Consider the following 18,693-nt stretch of genomic DNA (forward strand, 5'->3'; position numbering starts at 1 on the left):
AAAAAGATTGTTACGGCACGCAGCTGTACTTTTACTACTTTATGGGTCAGTGAGTCTTGTTTTGCCCCAACAAACACCCTGATGTATCCAGATCAGTTAGGCTAAAAAAAAATATTTTTAGCATCCTGCCTTTTGGGGAAAAAGGAAGGAGGCGGGGCGGGCCTTTTGGGGGTTTTGGGGTTTGTTTTTTTCAAAATGGACGCCTGACACATTTATGAAGACAACCGACTGGGCTATTTTTCAAAATTAGTTTTTTTATTTCTGAGATCGCTAAAATGATTTTTTTTTTCAATTCTGTTAAAGAAAAAGAAGGAAAGAAAAAGGCAGCCTCTAAAAAGGAAGTGGGCGGGGACGCTATTTAAACATGTTTTGTTTTTCCCGGCCTTGCATGTAAATTGGGAAAGATATTGATGAACAGTACTTTTCACTCAGTACATAATACAGTACGTACAAAACAGTTGAATTTGTGCATGTTTAGCCTTGCGATCTTGCGCACATTTTCCCCAGATTAAAGCCTTGACACCCATACAAATATACACATGTTATACATCATCACTGTCTGACACCCACAGCATAAAACCCATTGACAGACAAACAACATTATTCCAGATAGTGACAACCCATCAATTATCCAAAAACAGAGTCTCAGACCCTAACCAACCCCTGACTAATGATAAAGGTACTTGGTTGCTAATGGAAACCTAAACTTGGTTCTCATGGGGGGGGGGGGGGGGCGGGTGTTGATCGAAATAGCTCTGCATCTCTAGGAAAGTGAAAGTCAAGTGGATGTTACAAGAGTGAAACTATTTTAACCCTTCCCCGCTTAGATCATAACAACCCCTGACCGACACCTGGGTAGATCTACATTTTGTACATGGTTGTCTTTATGACTTGTTTAAAATCCAGTTTACCAGAATACATTGGCCACAATATTTGTCATCACCAGCAACACAGTTTCATGCTTTTGTTTTAACAAGCAACAGGTTTCCCTATTTTACATTTGTTAGTTGTAATTTCGCCCTGAGCACTTTCATGGGTACCAGTGCTTTAAAAAACGTTGTTATTATTATAATTATTGTGAATACAACTACACTGTACTTTTCTTATTGCGTTTGTTTCCCTCTACCCCCCATCTCTTTCCTCCACTTGAAAACACTCCCAAAGAAAATAAGCACTTACCCCCGGTTTGAATTTCCCCTTCTTGACTTTCTTCATTGATGCTTTTAATCGACGCCACTCCGGGGCAGTCATTCCAACGTGTAGAACATCGTCCGTTTGGACGTAGGCCAAGTGGTCGATGGCGGTCACCCCAAGTTTATTGACAAAGTCGTGGTGGTACTGTTGTAGACCCACCTCACTCAGAAACTCATAGAGGGTGCCTTCGTAAGGCATTGTGCTGACTCATACAGCATGTCTCTTAAACCTGCATGGTGGACAACAAAAAACATGGAGAATAAGCCTGGGCAACTAGTGCGACTAGTGTGTCGTAGTCAGGACTTTTGATTGCTTAGTCGAGTGGCGACTACCATTTTTCAACTACGCGGCCCAAGGTACATGTGATTAAGGGCACTACGTTCCCGATCTTAGCAAAGTCTTTCTAAAAGGCTAAGATAAGAGCCTTAACCTTTGACAACTGATATCATTCATCATTGACATGATTGTACATTGTACATTATCAACCTTTAAAACAAAATTGATATTTCCAAATTTGTGGAATTTTCTTAACAGAAATGAAAATGAAAATAACTTTCTTCAGAACAATTACTCATTGCGTCCTCAATGAGAACCAAGTTTAATAGAAGTTGCTGACCTCACGTTTTTGACCCGACAGACTTGAAACATGAAGCCTGAAAACAAACCAGTCCATGTACACATTGTAACAACTCCTGACCTCTAAATATCTTGCGAGGGCATGAAAAAAAAAACTTAATACCCATGTATGTATGTAGTGCAAGGTCTAGACTTCAACTTCGATATTGAGATGTTTCTTCAAAGGGACTGGATAAGTTTGCTCTGAAATTGAATGTCAATAAAAACCATGTACACGTACACATGTACATGGTAAGAAGTACAGCTGCTTAGGATAGTATAATGCATTTTGAGAAACATGTCTACTCCGAAGTACCTGTAATTATAGAAAAAACCATCACCTTTTATCCCCCAAAATTGGAACATAGTACATGTACTGTAAAGAAAGAAGCGTTACCTCGGAAATGCTTCAAAGATTGTGTATTTCTGTTAGGGATTACTCTTTCTGCGTGGACGTATTCACAAGACCACCTTTTGAAATGAAATGCTTACCGTAAGCACATAATTGGCACTTACGTAAGCATGGAATTCTTACATCAAGTGTATTTCACGGGTGAGCGGGGAACTTTAGCTTGTGTGCACTCCACGTTACTATACTAGGCATTATTTGCTTACACAGCTAGCGCAGAAATTTTGCGCTTGTCGTGCAAGCGAAGAATAGTTGTCATACATGTAAGCTAAGAATTTGGCGGTAAGCAGAGCCATGAAATTGTGCCCTGGTTATGTTGTCTGGTACCTTTGACGAAGTGACCTTTTTTAATTGGTACTTTACCAACAGGCTCTTTATGAATACAGTATCTAGCTATTACAAATACATTCATTCCTTTTGGAAAATATTCCAAAGAAAACTGACCTACAAAGTACCAGGCATTGAAACTGAAAGGCCAGACCAACACAGGTAATTACTTTCAATTCACAAAGCACAATACTAAAAACCTTTCTTTTTTCGTCACTGCATTATCTCCCAGTGAAGCTGACCATTCCTAATCCAAAACTATTTTCCGCCAAGCCCTGTTTTCTTTACGCACCTTTCACTTGAGCAAACACAAGAGAGCCACCCAAGGTTGATCCGCTAAGTTTACATAATTTGAGGGTTGTTCTCTTTTCATACTACCAGGCTACCAGCAGAGGACTGTTGTCTGCAAGGTCTCCTGGCAGGGTGGCAAGTTTCTTCTATATCATTCAGACATTGCAAGGACCATACACCTTGTTAGTAAAATACTAAAGTGTAGCATTGTGCAGGAGGTCCAGTATTAAAGAAAACAGTGTTGCAGTTCTATCTATTTGTGGTTTTTTTTTGGTGTATTAACAAAGACATCCGCACAGCATGGTGATTCATGTTGACATAATACAACCAAATAGTTGGTTTAGGAACTTCAAACTCCATCGACTTGTCGCCACATCACAACCAGGCCTAATACTTTGCTCTTGAAAAGGGCAGGGCAGTTTTCCTTTAGTGGAGGGCGGCACCGCCAGTATCAGGCCTGGATAATGCGACAATTCATCAACAGAAGGCTGAACAACTGGGCAATCAATTCTCCTGTCACACACACAACCCTGTAACACTCACATGCCGTCACACTCACATTCCTGTCACACTCACATCCCTGTCACGCTTACATCACTGTCACACTCACATCACTGTCACACTCTCATCCCGTCACACTCACATCCCGTCACACTCACATCCCTGTCACACTCACATCCTGTCACATTCACATCACTGTCACACTCACATCCCTGTAACATTCACATGCCGTCACACTCACATCCCTGTCACACTCACATCCCTGTCACACTCACATCCTGTCACACTCACATCACTGTCACACTCACATTACTGTCACACTCACATCCCGTCACACTCACATCCCGTCACACTCACATCCCTGTCACACTCTACACATCTCTGTCACACTCATATCTCTGTCACACTCACATCTTTGTCACACAATCACATATCTCTGTCACACTCACATCCCTGTCACACTCACATCCCGTCACACTCACATCTCCCCGTCACACTCAACCCCATCACACTCACATCATGTAAAAAGTCAACTTTACCATCACAATCACATCTCGTCAGAATAGTAACTCACATGAAACTGACAGCTGGCCCAAATACGCAAACAACCGCAAAGAACATCTATTTAGCCGGAGGATAAATGATCTAAACACAACACCTCCACTCAGAAATTCATTCCATGAACCCATAGCTCCGTGTGTGAACTTGACCCCCATCTGCCTACCGTATCCCGACCCGCCTCAAGGCACTTCGGTTCCCACTTAAAGACTCTATCCAAACAATCTAATTCCCACATCCATTATTGGTTCCCCTGTGGAGGATGGTTTCCCTTAACATACTTTTGGTTTTAGGCGGCACACTGTGGGTTCGGCGAATAAAGAGCTCCTCTGTCTTACAGTTCCCAATATTTTATTACATTTGATATCTGAAATAAAAAAGTTGCATCCCCCTAAAAGGTGATCCCTCTGTTGCCGCTTTCCAGGTTGTATCTTAAACTTGGTGTGATCCCTGGCTATACAGCTAGCAGTTAACAGTTGAATGGCTTCTGACTGGCACCCCCCCCCCCACCACCCCCCAAAAAAAAGGGCTAGATAGATTAATTGGTAGATTGCGGGCACGTTGATCCGTACATGTAGGTTGTTGGGTCAAATCACGGTGTAGTCAATCTTTCTATGTTCGGCCCCAAAGTAATGTAGTTCTGATAGAAGATGACTGATTGTCTAATTGTACTACATGATTCTTCATGAAGGCAACATAGCCTTGGTGCCCCTTGAAATGTTCCAGTGCACATTTTACTTTCCCTCATATACATGTAGTTGCCCTACAAAGTACTTTAGTTTGTTTTTAAAGCCTTCCATGACCAGACGCCAATAATATCAAGGATTGCTTTACTTTTCATAACCCATCTCGCCCCAATCTTCGCTCTTCTAGAGACCCATTTTTGCTTACCATTCCTAAAAATCGTCATGCTCTTATGACAAGGAAGTATCAGGCCTGCGTTCAGTGAGGATCTAAACAAACCTACCCTCAACAGAAAATAAAACCTTGCATGTAGAGGATGTAGACAGCGACACTACATGTACATCGGGCCTGATATTTCACAGATGCAACAAACTACGAAGGCAATTGCCTCTGTGCCCCCTGGTCAATGCCTTGTTGCCCTTGAAATACTCCAGTAAAAACTTACATTTTCCTTGTAGGGTGCCCTTTATCAAGGAGAAAATGCGTAAGTGCCCTTGCCCTTTAAAGAATTTCTAAGCACAACCAGTAATTTCCCTGAAGAAGTCAGGCCAACCACAGGTTATTTTCAGTAACCAAGAAGCTATGACTTAAAAAACAACACTACATGTACATGATCCAGTATTCAGATATTCCATGATCCAACTGCACTTTAAAGCAATAGAAATTCAAAACCACAACCAAAACAGCCAAACACTTCGCTCATGGGGGGTGGGGGGGGGGGCGGTTTGGATGATAGGACAAAGGTCATAGTCAAAGCTGAGTTGGGATCACAGGGGTCATGCAGAGTCACATAAGTCATAAGTGAATGCATTCCTTCTGTAGTCTATCATCAGTTTCTGTTTATAATCGAGTCCACAATTCAATTGGGTCAGTACTATTGCCAGAAAACTCTAGCCCCCTTATCATCTCAGGGCTTGAAATTTACACAGCTGTCTTTAAAATTAAATTTTAAAAAGAGTGAAAAAACACTTGTTTTGTCCCCCGTACCACTATTTGCATGGCGGACACATCGGACAACTCTTTTTAGTGTGAAAGCACGGTACTTTAAACTCGATTTAAAATGAAGCTCGTTATAATTTCACTCAGAAATAGTGGCACAGATTTACTTTTACTCTCAATAAGAGCAAAACTGACATCACTTGGACAAGAGAGTGAGATTTATGTTACGAGAGTAGACCAGCAGGCCCAAGGCGAAATTGAATGACTGTTTTGGGGAGATTTCAATTTCGTACATGGGGAAAAACAAAAAACAATAGTGTTCAGTGCCTTTAAGTGAAATTGAACTTGTTTTGGGGAGATTTCAATTTCGTACATGGGGAAAAACAAAAAACAAACAAACTTTAAGGAACTTCAGTCCATATCAATAAGTTTAAAGTGCAAGTGACTGTTGTACGTGCACAGCTGGGTCCCAAAACCCTTCAATAAATACTTTAAAAAGACCACCGGATCTTTGGAACTGATTAGATCCTCTAACAATTTCCTCTTTATTGGTCGTATTTGATAAGGGGAAAACAACTTCCTTGTCAAAACACGCCTGTCGTGGATAAACTATAATCTTCATGTATCCTTAACTTTCCCATCCTGAGCTATATTTCTACTCCAGTTCTTGTTTTTATTTCACAGTTAAAGGGAAGGTATGTACGTCATTTGGTAATTACTCGTTAAAGTACAGTGTAATTCCAATAAAGACTTATTGGTTAGAAGTACAGTGCTCAGCTTTTGATAGTATTTATAAACAGTTATTTTGAGAATCATTTCCCTTTGCAGTAATGTGGTAATGAAAAAATACACCAGATTTTAACCCCCGAATTTTAATCTGAGAAGCATTACCGACACTAACGTTTCTCAGATTGTGTATTCCAATTGCTGATTATTCATCGTGCGCCCTGTTTATATTTGTGCAACTTTGACTGTTGAGAAAAGAAAGAGCAAAGGCGATAATTTCAAACTGTCAGACAGATCTTTTTTTTTGTATAAAAAGTTACGCTTTCAAATGATGGTCAGCCGACCATTGCTTCAACGGACACAAATTGAAATTTTTCTTTGAAATTTAGTTACTGACGTTAATGAAATGACTTGCGGTGTACTCTACCAACGGGAAATTGAAGTCCGGCCCTGAAACAATGTTAGTGGTTACTTACTTGGGAATCGTGTGTCTTTCAGTCAATAAAGTTATTTTGAAGTAACTTGGAAGTTATGTCTGTAAATTATGAAATCATACAATGTACCTTTAAACCATGCACCAATTTAGTTTCATTTCGTTTGAAGGAAGTAAAACAACAACAATCGACTAAAACAAATTTCTTTCTTTGTTTTTGGTTTGATATGAAAAGTTTACACTGGGGAAGAAAAACCCTTAGTTTTTAACATGTAGCGGGCGTTAATAATTAAGTTAACAGACCAACTGGGTTAGTCATTTGAAAGTGTTTGATCAACAGAGTTCAACCCTAAGGTTCAACAAAATAATGGTTGGGAATTTTGTTTTTAAAAGTTTATCTGATATGTGCAGTGTACACTGCAGACACAGTGAGCCAGCATACATGTAGATCAATATGGGCAATCTACAATGTACATTGTACAAATTGTAATGGGTAATTCCACTGTGACTCATGTTACACTAACCACAGATATTTAAAGCCATTGGACATTTTCTGAACAGAACAAAAATTTAAAGTTCACAGATTTACAAATAACTTACAGGGTTTACAGAGGGTAATGGTGAAAGACTTCCCTTGAAATATTATTCCATGAAATGCATGCTTTACTTTTTGAGAAAACATTAAAACAGTCACAACCCTTTAAGCTCCGACTTTCTGAATGTCCTTAATAACCTGACTGATTGATCATCAACTTGCAAAGTTGAAATCTGTCAATTAAATCAAAAACGTATTTCAAAATATTCAGTCAGGAAAATCATTCCAGTATATCCAGTTAAATCCTATGATCCATTTAACAAAGTCACTTCATGAATGGAATCACCCAAATCTACTCATCATTAGTCGAGATGGCTACTTAGAATGCACGAACCTAGAGCCTACAAGAGCATTTCTTGGTTCAACATCCAGCAAAACCGGATCTACGTACGTACATACAATGCAGAGCATAGTGTAACTGATTTCAAAATATTCAGTCAAGAAAATCATTCCGTATATATACCCGTGATCAATTTAACACTTGTACAATAATATGGAATTGTCTAAATCTAATCATCTCTAATCACAATGACTACTTAGGGGCCATTCATAATAGTCATTGTTAAAATAATAAAAAATTCGAAATTGTGGGTGGGTGGGTCAAAAGAAATAACTGCAAATCAATTTTTTTTTTTTTACATGATAAAATAAAGAAGGCTGCTCGATCTGCTTGATGTTGGAGTCCTTTGACCTGATAAATCTGCATCATTTGAGGCATTACTTTATTCTTTAGTTATAGAGTATATTGTGAAGTAAATCAATATTTAAAAATCGAAATTTGGGGTGGGTGGGTGGGTCAAAACAATTTGAACAAATTTTTGAACATTGACTATTATGACTGGCCCCTTTATGTACAAACCTCCACTAAATACAAGAGCATTTCTTGGTTCAACATCCAGCAAGACCGGATCTAATTACACGGCAGAGAAGTCGGTAACAGCATAAACCATGCTGACGACCAGCAGGACACAGAGGGCAGCAAATCAGAGACGACATAAGAAAGTGAAAGACTCGAGCTAACAACAGACGTAAACGTCCAGGTTGGCGGTCTGAGTATCATCGTGATTGAAAATTATAAACATGAGTGTAAGGAATACGACTGCTGGGCTTTGACCACTTTGCTTGACCATTGCTTGACCTATGTAAGTGGACCCTCAAACAGTGGAACCTGTGAGGTACATGTACCACATGTTTGCAAATAGTCACAGAGCCAAAATAAACACCAAGTAGTAGGCCTGTACATGTACGTATGCTTCGTTTTTGAAAAGGGGATGGGCACCAAGTCATTTTCTCCTTGGTAAAGAGCACCCTATGAGGAATTTTGTAAATTTCTACTCAGAGCATTTCAAGGGCACCAAGGCAATGACCAGGGGCATGGTGATGTGCCTTTTTTGCCGTCTGAAGTAGACAACATTCCAAAACCTTGTTTCAGATTCAGTGTGCTTTGGACAAACACTCCCAAAATGTGGGTCCAGAATCAAACGTAAATATCGACTGCAAACCTAACCTCATGACGCCAGTGGCTACTGCACATTGTAAGCCATTACTACAGTACATATGTACATACATAAATGTGCACTAAATTATGTCTATAAAAAATGCCCTTGAATTCAGCGCTCACCTGTTTACGTTTCATTAAAAATTTATCTCAATGTCCCCACTAGTGGAGGAATCCATTATCATACATACTTCAAAGGCATGCAGTCAGCTTTTATCAACAGAGGAACAGCACATTTCTGTAGTAGGGCAGGCTTTTGTGGGCGTGTTGGGGGGGACAGGGGTGTCTACCCATTGACACTGTAGGACCTAACAAAATAAATCCGGATAATTTGACAGATTGAGTATGTCCTCACGTCACTTTTGAGTACAAAACCAAGGAAGACACCAATGGTAAAAAAAAAAATCAGTGTAAAAATAAAGGGAGAATGAAGAGAAAATCTTGAGTTACCGCTTTGACAAAAGTCTGTGAGATACATGTACATGTAATGTCTACATTCTGTTGAAGGAAATCAGAAAGTTTAATTCCAAAAGTAAGAAATTGTGTGGTGGGGCGGAAAAAGAGTAAATTTCGCCAGTGGTGGTTGGGAAATCACGAGTGCCGGGCGGGCTTTCCTGCACCGACCACCATGGGCAGAACCCTGCTAACATGTACCCATTGATAGAATGAGGATGTCTACGCTTCATTTTCATGCACAAAACCAATGGGAAGTCACTTTGAAGAAAAAAAAACTAATTCCAGATAGTGGGAGAATAAAGAGACTTCCTGAGTCAAACATGTACTGGGGTTTTCCCCATTCACTATCACTGTATCCAAACTGATGCTGGAAAGATAAATAGTCTGGTTCCTTTTAGGTATGATGATAATCAGTATCAATGAGTATCACTGCACACATGGTACTTGACCAAAATAGTAAAGGCACAATGAACAACCGTTCCAGACAGGCGCTCACGAGTCTCGCCGAACCACAATTTGAATTAAGTACATGAAACGTTCAACGTCTGAAACAGTTACAATGTACATGTAGGAGCAACTGGATGCGATGGAAGTCAAAAGATTGGCTGTTGCAGTTGTTCAAAATGACTCTGGAGCACCTTGGTTTCAGACGTCGATCTTGTCATGAGCCTGTAAATGTTAAGTTCGCCTGTCAGAAACCAAAATTGATTTAGGTCAACCTAGAGTTGCTCCTAATCTAATGGGCTCGGCGCAACTCTGGCGCGCCTGTCTGAAACTGGTGTACAACATGTAATGTATTGTACATGTACATGTAGGCCTATGAAGTACAAAATTTAAATAAATATTAATGAACTCATTCGAACTGAAGCACAAATTATCCAGTAGAAATTGTACATTAGAATGTTCCAAACTGTTTGGAATAACATTTAATACGTGTACTAGCGGAAAATATCCGTTATACAGCATTGCTGCTACACAAAATGTATCAGTTCTCAAAAATCATCCTCCTCAATATTAGCATTAAGTGTGCACAAAACTTGTTTAGTCTAAATATTTTGCTATGCAAAACTAATTAGATTCAGACATCATTCCCTGACCACATCATTACAAAAACACAAGGGATACCTGGTAAGAATGATGCACGTGTACAGGTTGGGCCAAGTACACGTACAATGTACAACGTACGTAAATAGAAAGTTGCAACTACTTTATCTTAATGCAGGCCTGAATGCTTTGTTTTTTAAAGGGCAAGGGCACCAAGGCGATTTTCCCTTAGTAAAGGGCACCCTAGGACTGAGGAAAATTGTAAATTTCTACTGTAGCATTTCAAGGGCACCAAGGCAATGACCAGGCTCCGTGAAGTACCAGGCCTATACTGTAAACTGTACAATTGCACAAATTTTTTTGTTTGCCAACCCTCCTACATGTTTCTATTCTTGGTAGCATTTTCTGGTAAGCTGACCAACAATTAGAAGCCATTCAACTGTCATGAGTTGGTATAGTGGCACAACCTTGCACAGTTAACTAACCACATGAAGTTGTAGGCTGTTTAACTGCTAACTTAATAATCTTTCATTCAAAAACCGCAGTGGGGTATTTATATTGAATGGTTCAGGATCAAAGCATAGAAACCAATTATGGAACTAACAAGCATTCAACTGGAGGGGAACGCAAAATAACTATCCACGTAAAGTTTAAACTCTCCAAACACTACATTATCAAACTGACATGCATTGCACCGGAAAATATAAAGTTCCTTTCGACTAATTCTCTGAATGCTGTGTCATAATATCAAAGTACATTTGTAACATGCACTGCACCAAAGAATATAAAACTAGACATGATTGCATTTGTGCACAAATGCAGAGCTGTTTCGTTAATAACAATTTAAATTTTGTCAACTGAATTTGAAATTTATTCTTTTTTTAAAGCAGTTATGACTAATCCAGGCTATTAAAAATTAATTTAATTTGGATTATACCATGTTCGGATAGCAATTTATTCGTTAAAGGTGCAAAAATTGAAAAAATCATAAAATATCGTGTGATGACGTCACTATGACGTCGTTTCACAATTCACGAGAGCTTGCCAATATCTAACAACCTACCAAGTTTCAACATAATCGCATAATTATTTAGAGAGTTATATTAGTTCAAAAAGTGCACCTTTAAGGCCGCGTCACGTGACCCCCAATGACGTCATTGATCTGAAACTTCACACATATGATGGCTGCCTGACAGTTAATGTGTGTGTAAAATTTGAAGTGATTACAAAAAACTTAACCACACACATCTTCAAAAAGTCCATTTTGACGAGTTTTCAACCTGCCGCTAGAGGGCGCTGTTGCATTTTGTGACGTCATTGGTATTTTTTTTTAACTGCCCACCCTTGCCACGCACTTACATCGTTAAAAGCAACTTCATATCTTTTTCCAATTTTGAATTAGAGGGCCACTTCCGGTTTCGACCGGAAGTAGAGGTCATGTGAGGTCACGCACACGAAACAAAATGAAGACCTTATTTATCCCTCCCCAATTCCGCAAACAGAAACCTAAGGTCTCTTGTGGCTGATTTGTTATAAATTTTCAGACATTTAAAATACAACACCTTTAAGATGACGTCACGTGACTTCTGATTATGTCATAATGACATCCTTGTTTCGCAATGATCATTGCACCAATACCTTTCATCCCTGAAAATTTCATTGCAATTGCTCTTTGGGAACATTGCAAATCAGCACTTATATGAAATTTTTCTGAAGATGACAAATAAAAAAAATAATAATAATAATAATTAAAAAAACTTTAACAAAAACAAGAGCTGTTTCGCTGCGCTTCGCTACGAAACAGCTAATTACATTCCACTAAAACAAATTAATTCTACAAATACTGCATTATCAAACTAACATGCATTGCACCGGAAAGTATAAAAGTTACAAAACATTCCACTAAAAACTTTATACATGTGACTCTCTGAATGTGTCAATATCGAACAGACATGCAATGCATTGCACCAGAAAATATAAAATTACATTCCACTAAAAACTTTAATTCCCAGAAATAAAGCCCTTGTGAGCCCCAACAGTATACATGACACAGTTTGCACATGTGCAGCCTAGTTCCCCCTTGACCTTAGCACATCCTTCAGGCAATATTTAACAGAGGCAATCTAACACATCCTACGAGGACGTTGTCACAACTTATGAAATAAGGTTTCCATCAGACTAAGAAAATAAAATATAATAATGGACAATTGACAGGTGCTAGTATCAATATGCTTGCGTCGATCACACGCAAATTAAAAAACTTTTGAGCGTTGAGCAGCAGTGGAGCACATCTTCCCGAGTGATCCCAATGCCATCGTAATGATAAAAACACATCCCTAAGGCATTTTAATTTAGTATCTGCCAACTGGAAATGTATACTGCACAGACAAACATACTATTTAATGGCTTTATTGGTTGGTTCAACTGCTAACAATTAAGTATTCCTCACTTGCGGCCAATAATTTGTGAAACTTTAAAAAAAGAGCTGTTTTTTATGCATGTAAAATTTACTGTCCAGAGCAGGATTTGAACCTGCCACCTACCTGGGCCCAACGTCATAAAATATGTCAAGCATAAAAACTCGCTAAACACAGAAAAGTATTGCTTAGCAGAATCAGGTTACCAGCACAAATTACATTATACTCAATTTTTGCTTCTAAGCAAAGAAATTTGTCAAGAAGTATTTTCTGAAATATTCATTGTGGTTTTACCCATGAACACACCAATCTGGGTTAGCACTGTCTCAGTACTTTCCAGAGTTCTTTGGAAAAAAAAACATCTCCAGAGGCATATTACTCAGGTGGGATTCGAACCCACAACCTTTGCAATTCCAGAGCAGTGTCATGCCAACTAGACTTACTTATTTTCTGCTTTAAAATGGCTTGATGAAATTTGGCCCTTGATTAAGATCGAGTCAGTACTATCTACATTACTAAATTGAACATTCTTGGCTCCCACATTCATTGAGCACTTCAATATTGTGGAATCAAACAAAATGCATCTTATCGATCAAGTGTGCCACAAGACTTTCAGACTGATGCCTAAAGGACTCTTTAAAACATCAGTCGACAAATTAAATTAACATCACCATATATCGGCCGAATAACTCCCTGACATTTTTTTGAGATGCGTACATGTCATCACCGTCGGTCATCTGACCTACTCACTGATTGATAAACCTGATGTATATTGTCAAAGAAATCTGTCACGCCACATTTTAACTCTTATTAAACTAACTCTATGGTGTCCCAGTCCCAATACATTGTAATTAAGGAGAGTGTACATTGATTTTATGAAAGTTGCACTTTATATGTTTAAAAAAACAAAACAAAAAAACAAAAAACAAAAACAGGAAAACATTTGAGCAAATTTTGTTTGATAAAATACCAAAACTGTGAATCTCACTTCCCATTACGACAACAATTTTACTGCAACTTGACTCAGTGTAACACACACAAACTAACAAATGAGGGTTTTTGTTTTAATTTAGTTATGTTTTGTTTAGAAATAATATCCAACAATCAACAGAGTCGTTGCAAAAGAAAAACTTTCGCTTTTGGTCACCCCATACATGTGTGGAAGTCAACAACATTTTATCAAACAGATCCATATCCCAGATAGTCAGCAGACATTAAATGGGCCGTAGCTCAATGTATGATTGAGGAATAACACAGACTACACAGAGAGCACCTGTTTCATCAATGCCACCAGACTATCAGAGTATTCAATGTGTCACAGTTAGGTTTGTTAATGGAAGGTCTAGCCCCTGACTCTCTTTATCACTTGTTTCGATCATCATCCAATTACAGACTAAATGGATTTTTCCTCTAAGGGGGTTTACTAGGGAGGTGAGCCAAATGTCTTGACAAAGTCTTAAAGGAACTACCTCATTCAACATTGTTTCAGTGAACCATGTACTGTTGCAACATAACACTGGTCTCAATGATCAAAGTTTAACTTTACTTTAAGGCAGTGGACACTATTAGTAATTACTAAAAATATTTATTAGCATAAAACCTCACTTGGTAACAAGTAATGGAGAGAGGTTGGTAGTATAAAATATTGTGAGAAGCAGCTCCCTGTGAAGTGGAGTAGTTTTTGAGAAAGAAGTAATTTTCCACGAATTTGATTTCGAGACCTCAAGTTTAGAACTTGAGGTCAAGTTTAGAACTTGAGGTCTCGAAATCAAGCATATGAAAGCACACAACTTCCTGTGACAAGGGTGGTTTTTTCTTTCATTATTATCTCCCAACTTCGATGACCGATCGAGCTCAAATTTTCACAGGTTTGTTATTTTATGCATGTTGAGATACACCAACTGTGAAGGCTAGTCTTTGACAATTACCAATAGTGTCCACTGCCTTTAAAAGCAAAAAACGCTTTAAAGGAATCTTTTATTTGTTTTATAATATTAAATACGTCTGGTAAGAAGCACTTCTAGACAGTGCAAGTTTGTATTGAAACTTTTGCAAAGAGCACCACACCACTGTATAAATTTTTGCTTGTACAGCGCCATGAGCGTCATGCCTGACGGACCTGAGCGCTCTATAAGAGGCCACTATTATTATTATTATTATTATTATAACTGCACAGGGCACCAAGGCAATCTAAGGGAACCTTTTGTATGTGAAGGCAATGGTTTTTTTTTTTAACCATTATTCATGTCATTCCAACTTGAGAAATAACCAAATTGTCAAAGTCCAGTCTTCTTACTTCTTGGTGTATCTCAACATATATGCATAAAATAAGAAACCTGCGAAAATTTGAACTCTATTTGTCGTTGAAGTTGCGAGATAATAATGAAAGAAAAAACACCTTTTTCACACGAAGTTGTGCTTCAGATGCTTGATTTCTAAACCTCAAAATTAAATTCCGAGGTCTTGAAATCAAAATTACTTCTTTCTCAAAAAATGTGTCAATTCAGAGAGAGCCGTTTCTCACAATGTTTTAAAATATACTATCAACAGCTCCCCATAACTCGTTACCAAGTAAGGTTTTATGCCAATAATTATTTTGAGTATTTACCAATAGTGTCCACTGCATGCCTTTAAGTTAAGGTATGAAATTAGATTTCCAATATTTTTTTCGAACACTTTTTACATATAGTTAAGGGCATTAATTTTTGTGTGAAAATTAAATTATTAATAATAATGTGATTTTAATGAACACACAAGGAGACAAAAAAGCTGGACACCACAGTCACAATGCCATGATTATGAATACGGAAAGCCAGGCAGAACAAGTTAATGCAATAAATGTCTGAACTCTGCTAATATTAAATTAATGTGATAACGACTCTTTACTCCTAGAACTATTTCGGTTTCGTCCGGCTATCGTCTCCCGTAACCGTAACGGGAGACGATAGCCGGACGAAACCGAAATAGTTCTGGGAGTAACGACTCTTTATTTAAAAAAAATCGATAAGACGAAAGTGTTCTTGTAGGTTTACTCACCTAAATGTATAATAACTGATCCGGCTTCCACTTTATATCACTATCAGCGTAAATTGTGGGCACTGCTGGCCGTAATAACACAAGCCGTCGCGTCGAAACTCAGACAGGCACGCTCTGATGCTCCCGATGGTGGTAAAACATACGGGGGAGGTCGTCGGAGCAGAAGGGGCGCGAGCGGGTCGGCAAACTGTACAAAATACAATCACACTTTTCTCATCATAAGTTCCTCTTTACGACAAAGAATCACAAACGGCCCAAACACGACGACTGTCCACCAATGGGAAGTTATCACAGATACACAAGACCAGATTGGAAGCACTGGACACCGGAAGAAATCAATCAAAAAGTGGTGTTTTTATGTCCGTCTGGTTTTATGTCACGAAGTCGGACACTTTTTTTTCTCTGAAGATGGCGAAAAGTCCGGAAGTGTTTTAATGCGGCGGCGGCGACACCGGTAGTACGTTTCTGCAGGAGGATGGATGCAGTAGATAGTCTGGTTCCGTAATTTCAGCTTCGTTGAATTTCCAAGATTGAACCCCCCCCCCCCCCCCGCCCCCAAGGGTAATCGTCAATAGAGGGGGCTATTTCAATTCTCGCTTGTCGCCTAAAGTGAAAAGCTACAATAAAATTATAAAACGGAAACTTTTTTTGGCAGATACAGTCATTGTTGTACGAGGTCCCCGGTCTGTTTCCCAAATTTCTAGTCTCTTTTAACATCAACCTCATTTGCTCCTAGGTTTCAAAACTTTTAATTTCAAACTCAGGAGAAATCTGTTCTTGTTGGTCTTACTACCCGTACCTACCTGTTTTGTTTTTACAGTTTGGGGTAATAATAACTAGCCGGCCCAACACTTTCGCATGACTAGGCCGTTTTCGAAAGTGAAAGGCCATCGAAGTAAGAGTCCTATAATAGGACTCAGGGAGGCCTACAACTAGCCTACTTTTTGGCTTTTATTGCTCTCTATTAACATCTGTCTCACGTCATTACGGCTTTAAAGGCACTGTACCCTAGCCTATTGGTAATTGGGTTCCTCAAAATTAGCATAAAAACGTACGTGTAACAGCAATGGAGAGCAGTTGATAAAAACACCCAGAGAAAATGCTCTCAAGAAACGTAGTTTTTAAAACGAGAATTCTCACTCAATTAATAACATTATTTAAGACATGAAGCCTTCTTAGGCTACACTGAAAGCACATTGTGCAACACTGTAGGGTCACTTTTCTGTCATTGTTCCCATGCAAGTTCGATGAACAATTAAGTCAACATTTTTTCACATAATTGTTATGTTTAATAATAATGTTGGGATACTGGTCGTTGACAAAATTACCAAAAGGTGTCTATGCTTTTTAAACAGCCCACCGGGATCCCAAAACACATAACTCCAAAATTAAACAGGCAAGTGCAACATTCATTTGTATAACAAAACGATTGATTTATTTTACAACTTATTTTATGAAGTTAACTTACATCCACTAGATAGTAGAGACAGGTACTTCAACCTCCCAGACCTAGCAAAATCGATGTTTAAAAGAGAGAGCCATAATATTATTAGCAAACTTCACATCAAAAGTAATTTAAAGACAGTGGACACTGTAATCGTCAAAGACCAGTCTTCTCACTTGGTGTATCTCAACATATGCATAAAACAACAAACCTGTGAAAATTTGAGCTCAATCGGTAGTCGAAGTTGCGAGATAATAATGAAGAAAAAAAACACCCTTGTCACACGAAGTTGTGTGCTTTCTGATGCTTGATTTCGAGACCTCAAATTCTAAACTTGAGGTCTCAAAATCAAATTCGTGGAAAATTACTTCTTTCTCAAAAACTACGTCACTTCAGAGGGAGCTGCTTTTCACAATGTTTTATACTATCAACCTCTCCCCATTACTTGTCACCAAGTAAGGTTTTATGATGATAATTATTTTGAGTAATTACCAATAGTGTCCACTGCCTTTAAAGGCCGTGGACACTATTGGTAATTGTCAAAGACTAGCATTCACAGTTGGTGTATCTAAACATATGCATAAAATAAGAAACCTGTGAAAATTTGAGCTCAATTGGTCGTCAAACTTGCGAGATAATAATGAAAGAAAAAAACACCATTGTCACACAAAGTTGTGTGCGTTTAGATGGTTGATTTCGAGACCTCAAGTTCTAAATCTGAGGTCTCGAAATCAAATTCGTGGACAATAACTTCTTTCTCGAAAACTATGGCACTTCAGAGGGAGCCGTTTCTCGCAATGTTTTATACCATCAACCTCTCCCCATTACTCATCACCAAGAAAGGTTTTATGCCAATAATTATTTTGAGTAATTACCAATAGTGTCCACTGCCTTTAAAGCCATTATACACTTTAGGGACAGAAAAAAAAAGTACACAGATTTACAAATAACTTGCAGGGTTTACAGAAGGTGTTGGTGAAAGATTTCTCTTGGTATATTATTATTTCATGATATGCTTTACGTTTTGAGAAAAATTAAAACAATGAAATCAATTCTCGATGTCGAGAACTACGGATTTATTTTAAACACATGTAATGACACGGCGAAACGTGCGGAAACAAGGGTGGGTTTTCTAGTTATTTTCTCCCGACTCCGATGACCGATTGGGCCTAAATTTTCACATGTTTGTTACTTTATATATAAGTTGTGATACACAAAGTGTAGGCCTTGAACATTACTGTTTACCGAAAGTGTCCAATGGTTTTAAATTTAGAGTGCTTTTTTCCACCTCAAAATTTCAAAGGCATAGGTCCTGCTATGTCATTGGATGTGAATTTAAAATAATAGTGTCCAGCCTCTCAAATGTGTACTTTCATCCCAGCTTATCGAGGTCGTGACTTGCTTTCTCAAAAAAAATTCGAGCTGTTTTGAACACGTTCTTGTATCCGGTTTAAAAATTGCCGCGAATTATGCATCCTCGCAGCGTGAAACTCAACGGAGACTGTCCCCCATGATGTACTGTGTAC

The 18,693-nt window shown here is 38.6% G+C and overlaps 1 protein-coding gene across 1 annotated transcript in view; it reads right to left on the bottom strand.

Annotated features, from left to right (window-relative positions):
- The window catches only part of LOC139951120 (uncharacterized), a 65,513-nt gene extending 49,374 nt beyond the window's left edge, over nucleotides 1-16,139 (bottom strand). The window contains exons 1-2 of the mRNA XM_071949962.1: nucleotides 15,724-16,139; nucleotides 1,180-1,423 (exon numbers count right to left, since the gene is read on the bottom strand). Coding sequence (XP_071806063.1) covers nucleotides 1,180-1,392 — 213 coding nt within the window. The 5' untranslated portion in view covers nucleotides 1,393-1,423; nucleotides 15,724-16,139. The remainder of the gene's footprint in view (nucleotides 1-1,179; nucleotides 1,424-15,723) is intronic.
- Between the last annotated feature and the right edge of the window lie 2,554 nt (nucleotides 16,140-18,693).

This window comes from Asterias amurensis, chromosome 18 (genome assembly GCF_032118995.1).
Source record: "Asterias amurensis chromosome 18, ASM3211899v1".
In the NCBI taxonomy this organism is placed as follows: domain Eukaryota; kingdom Metazoa; phylum Echinodermata; class Asteroidea; order Forcipulatida; family Asteriidae; genus Asterias; species Asterias amurensis.